Raw genomic sequence first — 11534 nt, forward strand, 5'->3', positions numbered from 1 at the left:
ACAATTTCCACTTGACTCCCTGCACGTGGTATATTTGGGTGTAATGAAATCCCTCTTAATGAGTTGGTTAGATAATCGTCGACATCCAAGATTTAGTTCTGAGGCTGTACAAAAATTATCAGATTTAATTGTTATCATGGCGCAATGGGTGCCTAAGGAATTCAACATAAAACCTCGAGGTTTACAGGAACTATGTCGTTGGAAAAATACTGAATTCCGTTTGTTTTTGTTGTATCTCGGACCGATTATTTTGCAACATTTTCTTCCTTAAAATTATTTAATTTATTTCAACACTCTAAATTGTGCCATGCGAATATTGTGCCACTCTCGAGATTGTTATGAAAACAACGCTTATGCTAAAGAACTGCTGATTTATTTCGTACAGCAATTTAAAACATTATATGGAGAACAGTACGTTACAAGTAACTTTCATTACCTTATTCATTTAAACGAAGATGTAAAGATGTATGGACTATTAGATTCATATAGTACTTTTGATTTTGAAAATCATATGCAAATTTTGAAGCGAATGATACGGAAACATGCAAATCCCTTACAACAAATTTATCAACGACTATTTGAAAAGCATCTCAATCAACATCTCCAGAACAAGAAGAATTTAAATATTTTGCAGTACCCTCTACTCAAATATCCAGTTGTGTCACAACTTCCTTTGGGTTGTCATAGTGAACATCGAATTTCTACAATTCCGCATGTTTCAATTATCGACTAAGAGGCCGGACAACTGTTGTTTCATGACTGATGAAACTATCGTGATTATCAAGCATATTGGATTAATAGAAAATATGATTGTAATTCTTGGAAGACAATTTCTGAATAAATGCGACATTTCTAATTATCCGTGTCCTTCAAGTTACTTAAAGATATATAAAGTCGATAATCTGTTACCTTTACGATTGTGGCCCGCACAATGCATAAGCTGTAAAGGATTTGTAATAACACATGAAAATAATATCTATGCTATGCCTCTTTTGCAAGAATAATAAGAGGTGATTTGGATATAAAATTTCCAGATGCAGTACTTTGTAATATTTTTTAACGACTTTTGTAATCTCGTACCAGCAAATTGGGTGAATTTAGAATCAAAGAAAGTTTTTTGGCCTCCAAAGCACGTAAAATAAATACTTCAATAAACACAAAATGCATTTACTACAGCCAAATGATGATTGGCTTACATACGAATATCATAAATGTTTAGGACCTTCGGTGCGTTTTTCTTAATGTTACATATTTGTCAAGTATTACTTTACTATACAATTCAAATTAAAAGAATATATTTTTTAGAGTCTCTTTAAATAGCTTATCAAATTGAAGAATACTGCATTAACGCCTCTACAAATGAAGATACTGATGACATGTGTACAAAAGCTCTTTTTGGAAATAATGCAGAAAAAAAACGAAAGAGGAAAAAGCCAAGATATCTTAGCGACACATCAGACGAAGATGAAGGTAATGTTGTGATATACACATTTCTAGTACAATTCTTTTAAAATGCAGAATACATATTTCACAAAATATTTTGTATACATAGATATACATATAGGAGTTCTACTAACAAATTTTAATAACAAAATAATCCAAATTACAATGAGCGAAATTTCCACGTGGTCACAGAATCAAATCTAGAGTTTTATCAATTTATCTCGTTTCCAAATCCCGAAGAAAATCTAGTTTTTAAAATTGGGTTCAGTCTATAGCCACTAGAATATACCCGGGTAGTTGTATTAAAGTATTTCTGCACGTATAAGATTTTCACAACTATATTTTTCAATCTAGAGCCTGCTTGGAAACTAGACAATAAAGCCCTGACTAGTTTTATCAGAGTATAGCCGAGAGCACAAGCTTTTACATAATGCGTAATGCATAAGCATAAGGAAATTGATTGGTCTATATATAAGCATAAGCAAATGCATAAGGAAATGGACCAATCAATTTCCTTATGCTTATGCGTTATGCTTTATGCAAAAGTCTGTGCTCCGGCCATATTGCTGGCCGGGGCCTTTTTTAAATTTCTATAAATCTACTAGCGCCCAGGTAACTTTCTAGAGCCTGCCTGGAAACTAGACAATAAAACCCTGATTAGTTTTATCAGAGTATTGCTGGCCGGGGCCTTTTTTAAATTTCTATAAATCTACTAGCGCCCAGGTAACTTTCTAGAGCCTGCCTGGAAACTAGACAATAAAACCCTGATTAGTTTTATCAGAGTATTGCTGGCCGGGGCCTTTTTTAAATTTCTATAAATCTACTAGAGCCCAGGTAACTTTCCAGAGCCTGCCTCGAAACTAGACAATAAAGCCCTGACTAGTTTTATCAGAATATTGCTGGCCGGAGCCTTTTTAAAATTTGCATAAATCTAGTAAAGCCCGGCCAATTTTCTACCTGGGTATTTCATTTCCTATTCATTATCTATACTTATAGCCTATCCGTAATTAGGAACTTACCATACGAATGAGGAACCCCTTTTACTCGAGATAAGAAATTGCTTTTCTGAAGATATAATTATTGGGCAATTACTTAATTTCTGTACGCACTGGATGAGCAAATAAAGACACACTGGAGCTTTATGATAAATACACTTTAGAAAATATATTTATTCCTCGAATAATGTCGTAAAAAGTATAAAGAGAGTATGAACTTTATATTGTAGTGATTGCGACTGTAAGTAAGAATTACGTGAAGAAGCGAAGAACAAAAGAAACAAAAACATGGCCGCTGCCATGGTAACAGATAAATAAAATATAATTGGTGGAAACGACAGCATGACCATTGGCATCTATTGGCAAATGGAATTACTATTCTAACAATAATTTTATAACTCGAAATAAAAAGTTATTGTAAATTGCACAAAGATGTAACAAAGTAACAAAGTATAAGGAGTGTAAAATATATTCTTTCAAAAGGAGTGTAAAATTTATTTTTTCACAATTTTTAACAATCCTATTTGATCAGAATTTTAAAAAAATACAAATGGTACTCGAAATTCGATCAATACGAGTTTTAGCTTGTTTGAAGAATAAAAATAATTATGCTATAAGGAATTAAAACATAAATAGTCCATAGATATGCCAACAAAAACTAATTTGTATTTAGACATATATGCCATAATACATTTATTATATCGATATGATGTTACACAGAAAAATAAATTGCACAACATCTTAAATAACAATTTCTTTCGAAATAATTGTAAATAAATTTATAACGTATAACATCTGATCGTTTCGATAGAATTCAGTTAACCAAATTCAAAACACTATCTCGTATTTAGCACAGTATTTAGCATCTTATAACTCTAAATTCGTTGTACGATATGTAAAATAAGATACACCTTTGGTCCCATTGATAGAAACTTATAGTTAATCGCGAAAATTCGGATGTGTTAGTATTCAGTATTAAATCTAATACCGATATCGATCCATCCACGACTAACTTTGGTATTGCTTTCATTACCTTTTTCTTATCTTTTTTCTTTTATTAGTATATACTACACCAAACCTAAAATAAAACTACCGAAGTAAAAAGAATTATTTATCTCTTTCCTTCCTAATTAATTAATGAGCAATATTGATAATTATTTAAGTAAATAAAATAAACATTTCCCGTATTTTCTTTTCAACGATCAAACAAATGTCGTACACTATGTACATTTCCATCGTCTCGCAACGGAGTTTTAATTGCCGCACAATCTTTTTGTCCATAACTATATATGAAGTTATACGTAAATAAAATTCTAACAATTTATAATATCAGTTACTATAAAGAACATCTTATTTCTTATTATTAGTAGAATATTAGGATTAAATATAAATTTTTCAAATAATTTGTACATATTGTTTGCGAAAAGCTTTTCAGAATATAATTCTCACATTTGACAACTTGAAAACAAATTATGTAAATTAAAATTTAATGAAAGAACAAAAAAAATTCATAAATCTTGAAGTCTCGAGCAATTTCTTCATTGCGCTTTAATTAAGTGTGCTTATGTTTTTATAGAGGCTGTCCAATTAATATCTTTCTGCAGCCTGAAATTAAAAAAAAAAAAAACATATTTTAATCTGTTTCATACAATAAAGGATAGATAACATACATTTTACATTTCACATAAAAAACGAGCTATGTAATTTCAAAATTATATTACGAGTCTACATCTGTGTAGATAATGAAATTGAAACTGTATAACACGGTTTTATATGTTTCAGTTCCAAAGAATTTCGTTATATAGATGGATATTCTATTGCAATATAAATTTTACATCATCTAATATACCTACACTTTTTAGCTTTTCACGACCACCGAAGTTCCTGATAGATTCCAACAACATATTTCTAGAGTCTAATTGGATCGGCATCGATTTAAGTCTTACGGTAGCACTCTTCAGTGTTACCCCCGTTATCACTGGCATAGTTGGAGGTTTAGGCAATTGCGGATCGTTATTGAAACTATCGATAGACGATAATCCGTTATGATTTTCTCGATTATTTGTTGTATTGTAATTAGTGGTAGATATCTTAAACCCTTTCACGACCGGCATTGGTGGATTAATTTTCAATGTGTTATTGGCGTTACCTCTAAGTGACATTTCACTTTGCAGCTCAAGATTCTGGCTCGTTCCGTTTATACCCACGATAGATGTAAATTTTTTTGCCCGTGAGCTCTGTACAATATCGTGCAATGAGAGCTGATTCTTGAACGAAAAGTCGCTCTGATTGGATGCCTGCGGGAGTTTAATGTCATTGTATTGTTTGACATTCGAGTCCGTGATTTCTTCTATCTTCTTCATTTGTGCGCTACAATAGTCGGCCGAGTGTTTGTTAATATTGTCGCATTTAGGATTTTGCTTAAAACTCGCATGCTGACTGCATGCCTTTGTCAATTCTTTGAAATTCAACGGTGTAGTGTCGACCTCGTTCTCATTGTTCCTCGGCATTTCCTTTGGCATCTCAATGAAAGTTTTCTTTAATTCCATTCCCATTACGATGGGATTTCCCTCATTTGTCTTCGAATCGGACACGTTGATTCGACTCGATAACGGTATCTTAAAACCCGACGCTGTAGTATGTGCAATTAGTTTCCTTGTGAGCTCTTCAGGATTTTTATTCGTAGAAAAATCGTTCTTGGTTTCATGCTGATCAATAATATTTTTGCAGATATTATCGGTAAAATTCGTGGCATCCTTCTTGTTTTTCATGTTAATATTAACAGTCTTATTGCTATTTGTGTTGCTTTTTCCTAATTTATAATCGATATCCATTTTTATTTGAACATTGACACTGGGTCTTTCTGACCAGCTACCCAGACTGATCGCAGGTGGGCCAGTATAAACATAACGTTTCGTATCTTCCTTTTTTGATAATTGTTTACATTCCGGTTCAAACTCTCGAGAACCGCGTGTCGAAACTACATTCGTTTTCATCGAATGTTCGTTGGACCCAGTTTCGTATCTGTTACAAAATAATTTTATTGTTAGAAAACATATAGTTGCAGAATTGTTTGTATAATAGAGAACAAAATCGAGAGCCGCGAGTGTGAATAATTGTAAAGCGGCATATTCATAAAGTATTAACATTATAACGAGATAAATAAACATTAAATGCTAAATGTTTGAAGCATTTTGATTTAAGGACAATAACATAGATATCTATATAGATTATAACAGATTTTAAATATTCTTAGAATTAAATATGTTAAAAAAAATAATAGAAGAAACTAATGATATTTCTGTAAAATGTTTTATAATTTGTCTTCAATCTTTTCAATTTTTCAATTATTTTTATCTCACGCAATATCTTGCATGTTAATATTAATACGAAATATCTATTACAATATAATTAAATTAAAAAATAGTTATTGACATTTAATTAAAATATGAAGTGTATAAATTGCAGTTTCAAAATATATTCAATTTTACTTTTTGTTTTATAAAAGTAATGTTTGTTAAAGTTTGTTGGACATTTACATAATTTTGAAATTTTTATATTAAATTCAAATTTGAAAACTACAAAACTCTTAGAAATTAAGTTTGATAAGAAAAAAAAATAATTGTTTAAATCTATGCTGTCAAATCAGAGACAGCGGACTTTTTATGTTTACGAGCCAAAAAATTCAAAAAATATATATAATGGTTGGCGTGCCAACGAGTATTATTTTAAAAAATTTTAATAAATTTTAATAAATTAAAAACAGCATTATTTTTAATAATATTAGTAAAGCATTCGTAATTTTTATTCAAATTTTAAAACTATTAAAACTATTTTAAAACTATTGAACTACGTTCAAATATTATTTTTATAAATATAATTGGATAATTTTTAATTACAGTAAAATCGATTTCATACAACAAATCTTTGCCGTAGGTTTTTCATTTCTATTATGGATATTAAGTGCTATATTAAATTTGAAAATTATGATTAGAAATTCAATTTTAAATCCAAAAACTCTGTCGATGATTTGTGAAAATTCTACATAAAAAATCCTACGTGGAAAATACTTCTTTTTCTTCTCCTCTTTTTTTAAATAATGGCGCAGTTATGTGTCCTCAATACTTAAAGAGTTAATTTATTTATTTCTAGAATATGCTCTAGGAATGATAAAATTCATGATAAAATTTATAGTCACAAAAATGATCAACAGAAACTTTTGAGAAATATAAGAAGTGATATATTTACCTTATTTTTTTTATTGATAATGTGTTCTTGTCTTCTTTGGATACATTTTTCTCCGCTTGTTGAGCATTTTTTAACTGCGGTAAAATGCTTTTCAGCACCTACAATATTTAAATAATAATTTTATACAATTATCAATCAAGCAATAATGTGATTCAATACTATACGCACCTACATGCGTTAGCTAACTTTAGTATGAGTAGGCTTAAAACAGCCCTTTTCAAATATTTACAAGTTTCAAGGGATTAAAAAACAATTTTATGTTATTTTACAAAAAAAATGGCACAAAATTAACATTAAATTCTTCCAGGGCTCTTTTTAAAAGTCTATATTGTTGAAATTACTTCTTTCCTACCTGCAACGATTGTAACTGTTTTTCTTTGGTAGGCTCCTCTTGATATTTCAATGCATTGTCTCTCCATTGTGAAAATTTATCCTTACTTGTTCGTACATTGACATTTAAATCAGTGATGCTCGTGGCTTTTTTCACATTAGTAGTTTCCGACTCAATACGCGGCTCATGTTTTTTTTCACCAATTTCCTGCACTTCCATTTGATTCTTGGCATTGCTGAATGTCGATATATAACTTTTGGATCGTTGAATATTATTCTTTTCATTGGCTGCGATGAGGGACCTCCACCTGTGGGAAGGCTCGTCCTGACTGTGAATCTTTGGCTCCGTTTTACAATCGATGTTATTCGCGTCCGACTTTTCAAACTTACTCGTCGTCTTCTTGTCACAATTGTTCGGCGCACTGGTCTTATTTCTGGATAATGTGGCGAATGTTTTAATAAACCTCTTCTCGGAATTTGTCGCATAATCATTGGGGTTCTTAAATTCTTCGAAAATATCCAGTTTTGTCGGTTTAGTGTAAGTAGTAATAGTGAAATTAGACAGAGTATTATCCACGGGCGCTATCTGCGGCGCGGATAAACTGTCTATATTTCTCCTATCAAAATCCTTACTGATAGTCTGTACCAACGCCCCAGTCTCCAATTTATTTTCCAACTCCGAAATAATTTCTTTTCGTAAATTAGCCGACTTGTGGGAAACGGCAGATGTTTGCTTAACAACAGGTTCGCTTTCTATTCGTTTAATATCAATTTCCACTTCGGACACGGAACTCATTTTCCCACTCGAAATTTTCTGATCAAAATTCTCATCGATATTGTTCAATAAATTCTTCATCGATTCGATATTCATATCGCTATTATCCCTCGCATCAACCTGATCTGAAACCGTATTTGCTGGCAATTTCTTGAAATCTTGCACTGATCCCAGCATCACTGTGTCGTAATCATCAGAGACAAGTGAAATTGAATCGCGAAATGCACTAGGTGGTGCTGGAAGCTGATATTCCCAATCGCTAATCGACAAATTATCGTTCATCGCCGAAACGTTGTCTAAAGTGTCCTGTTGCGAATCCATTCCAGTCACATTTGGCATGCTAGCGTTTAAGGTGTTTCCCATTGGAAAGTCCATACACAACTCATTCGACTTCATTCCAACGAGTACTAACTTAGTTACAGAATCGTCAAGAACAACGGCATTATTCGTTTGGACAGATGCAGTTGTGTGATTCATTTTGAGAGGCAACGATGGCTCCGATACTGGGGATGATGAGATCGGTAGCACATTCGACAAAGTGTTTGATACTTTCTGTAGCAGGTTTTCGATCTCAGACGGGTTATCTTGGTTAGCTGCTAGTGAACAAAGTACAAAATTAGCCAGACATTACACAAGTCTTTTATCCTTGTAAATGCATACTTAAAAAAGATATATGTATATTTCTTTTTACATATACTCATAGAACAATTTTCTGATAAAACATGACATTTATTTTTTTTTTTGGTCGTTGAACTCGAATCTTTGGTCTTAGAAAGTTTCTAACGTGCGCAGTATGCAAATAACCATCACCTTCAAGAGAAGTGGATATTATTTAAATATATAACATACAAATTTGCAAAAAATATTCTGATAGAATGATTTGAAACTTATTAATCAATGATTTCATACTATACAAAATGATTACAGATTATTCAGAAATATTACACGTACAATATTATAATATATTTCCCACTTTAAATTCAAATATATCTTGAAAGGAATATTTCTTTATATTGGAGGAAGGGGAGGTTCAATTATATTATTTTAAAAACATCAGCTACAAGAATATGGAATAAAATTTAGAGGTTTTTGGCTAAGAAAAAATTTAAGATAACCTTTACATGATTTTTTCTTTTTTCTCTTTCAAATCTTGTAACTTTTGTCTAAAATCACTCTTTTTTTATACCTCCATCTAATTCCGATATATTTTAGATCTTTATTTCAAATAAGATACCCTGTATGTGTTTATATAATATTACAATTGTGCGCGCTATAAAAGAATGCGAGACTAGAAGGATTAAAAACAGATAATAAGGATTAAAGTAGAATATTAGTAAAACAAGGACATGCACCTGTGACTAATCCACCGTACAACTCTTTCCTACCTATATCCATATCCCTTGTGCAATTAGTGCAATATCCCGCAGCAATTTGCTTCCGTTTATTTTCCGCTGTATCAGAGTTTCGTGTGGAAAGATTTAGGTTCAAAGCGTACGCGATGTCCTCCGTAGGCAAAGTGAGATATCGTCTCTGTCTCTTTAAAGAATCCATCTCGAAGTCATCTGACTTGGATTGGCTCCGAACCACCTTTGCTCGCTTAACATACTTCGCGTTATTATTCGATTCTTCGCTTTGATCATTTTGACGCTTCTCGCACAATTCGACAATATTTTTCGTAACGCTACCTTTTACAGCGTTGTTTGAAGCGCTGTTTTCTTTTATGATGTCGAGATGTTCGCACTTCGGTATGGTAGAAATCACTGTGCATGTTTCTCTGTCTCTTTCCAGACTACTCATCGCGTCTTTCAGATGAACGTATTTTGCTGCCTCGACGTTTTCTTCGATCTCGCAGAAAGAAATCATTTCTCTCGCTCTAGATTCTTGGTTAATGAATCGATAATGCGCCTTCGATTGTTGACTTTTTGGTTCAGTCACGCGATTTTGTTTAATAATATTTTCGTTTAAAGAATCATCATCTGATGACATAAATAAATTATCACGCCAATTTTTCTTTTTGTCGTGAAAATCAATATTTTTCGATTTTATCTCATTATCTTGTTCTAAAATATTATCTTCTCTCTTTTCGAGAATAACATCAGATTCAAGTAATGATAATTTTGTTGATAATACATCTAACTCTGTCAAGACAGAATGTGGCTTAGTGTCTCCTTCATTACTTAAATGTTCGTTCAAGCTTGATGATTCATGATTGTCCACATCATTAATAATATCTGATATTCTTTCCTTTTGATTGAATTTATCTTCACTCGTAATCTTATCTTTAGATTCGAAATGCACCTCCTCTTCGGCATTAACAGGAGATGGTTCTACAGAATTAAAATGTAATTCAAGGTTACTTCTTATTTCATGATTTTGACTTGATTTTAAAGATATTTGTTTAATTGTATCACCGATAATTTTTGATATTTCATCACATTGGCTTATTTGATCTTTATTAGGAGATGTAGGATAATTTCTCAATTTTGAATGCATCTCTTCTTTCTTAATGTGTGCGACAAGATTATTTTCATTTGACGATATTGCATTCTCGGCATTTAAAGTGTAACAGTGTGCTTCACTGATTTGCTTAGAATTCACATGTTCATGTGATAAACCATTTGTAGCGCAATCTATATTTAAGATTCTAGACGGCATTAAAAGCAAAGGTGTTTTACGCTTAGGTGCTTTTGGAGGTTCGATGACATTAACTTTGCCCACGTTAATTTTTCGAGGTCTGGGAAGAGGTGCGAGTTCTCCAACTAGTTTGTGTAAAAAAAAGAAAACAACCGTCACCGAAATAATACAAGCTAGCAAAATACGAACAAGCAAACTGAAAATATATTTACGAGAAGTGTGATTGAAAAGTAATGAAATAAAGTTTGTATCTCTCGTGGTGACAACACTGTAATATTTCTAAACATGTTATTCGCGATAATATCATCCTTCTTTAATTTTAATTCTCAGCTTCAACTTACGTAAACACAAAAGATATTAACATTAATATAATAAACATATCTTTACAGTGTTGGTTATAAAATATTAGTTAAAAAATGGAATTTTACATTATGGCATTCCTTGATACGTAAGGTTTTGGCATCAAAATCAATTCTTGTGCTTTCTCGGTTTTCATACTTGTCGGACCTTTCTCTACGTGGCATTTTCTTTTCTTTAAAATGAAATTTACAGTAAAAAATTATTTTAGAACAATTAAAAATATTTATAGTAACAAGATTTTGCAAAAGTTGAAAGAAGATTTTTAATCATTTTATGAGGCATCGGCGCATTATATTTGAAAGAAATTAACATTTATAAATCGATTTTCTAAATGCATTATCCTCTTTTCAAGTCTCATTATTTTTCAATTATATTTCTCGTATTACGTGTTGAATAAAGGACACTTATAAATTGAAATCTAACAAAAGACACAATAAGGACACATTACTTATTTAGATATAAATTCAGTTTGGGAGCTAAATAGCGTGCAAGAATACATCGCCGTGAATCGCAAGATGCAATAATAAGGTATAATACAAAATTACGTCTACATAAATTATATGTACATAAAAAAATTTAGAATAACTTTGCTTTTTAAGGAACTATTATAATATCGCCTCATAAAGTACAAAAAAAAAAACTCTATTAGATAATACAATTTTCGTATCTAGAGTTATATAATTTATACAACCAAAAAATTCAAAAAATTAAGCAAAGCGAAAGTTTTTTTATATGTATACAAATATAAA

The 11534-nt window shown here is 31.4% G+C and overlaps 1 protein-coding gene and 1 long non-coding RNA gene across 11 annotated transcripts in view; one reads left to right on the forward strand and one right to left on the reverse strand.

Moving 5' to 3' along the window:
* The first annotated feature begins 978 nt into the window (after positions 1-978).
* Positions 979-2808, forward strand: LOC136998027 (uncharacterized). The gene is made up of 3 exons (XR_010888610.1): positions 979-1227; positions 1306-1470; positions 2669-2808. It is a non-coding gene; the product is annotated as an uncharacterized lncRNA (long non-coding RNA).
* A 308-nt stretch (positions 2809-3116) lies between these two features.
* Positions 3117-11534, reverse strand: part of LOC105678019 (protein cordon-bleu) — a 32655-nt gene continuing 24237 nt past the window's right edge. For 3 of the 10 annotated variants that reach the window (XM_067349819.1, XM_012376980.2, XM_067349825.1), the window contains 5 exons: positions 9144-10550; positions 7039-8387; positions 6687-6784; positions 4292-5462; positions 3117-4043 (listed from right to left, as the gene is read on the reverse strand). In XM_067349819.1, the coding sequence (XP_067205920.1) occupies positions 4026-4043; positions 4292-5462; positions 6687-6784; positions 7039-8387; positions 9144-10550 (4043 nt within the window). In that variant the 3' untranslated portion in view covers positions 3117-4025. The remainder of the gene's footprint in view (positions 4044-4291; positions 5463-6686; positions 6785-7038; positions 8388-9143; positions 10551-11534) is intronic. The other 7 variants (XM_067349824.1, XM_067349823.1, XM_067349822.1 and 4 more) reach the window with 7 other exon arrangements.

The sequence above is a fragment of the Linepithema humile genome, chromosome 2, assembly GCF_040581485.1.
Source record: "Linepithema humile isolate Giens D197 chromosome 2, Lhum_UNIL_v1.0, whole genome shotgun sequence".
Taxonomy (NCBI): Eukaryota; Metazoa; Arthropoda; class Insecta; order Hymenoptera; family Formicidae; genus Linepithema; species Linepithema humile.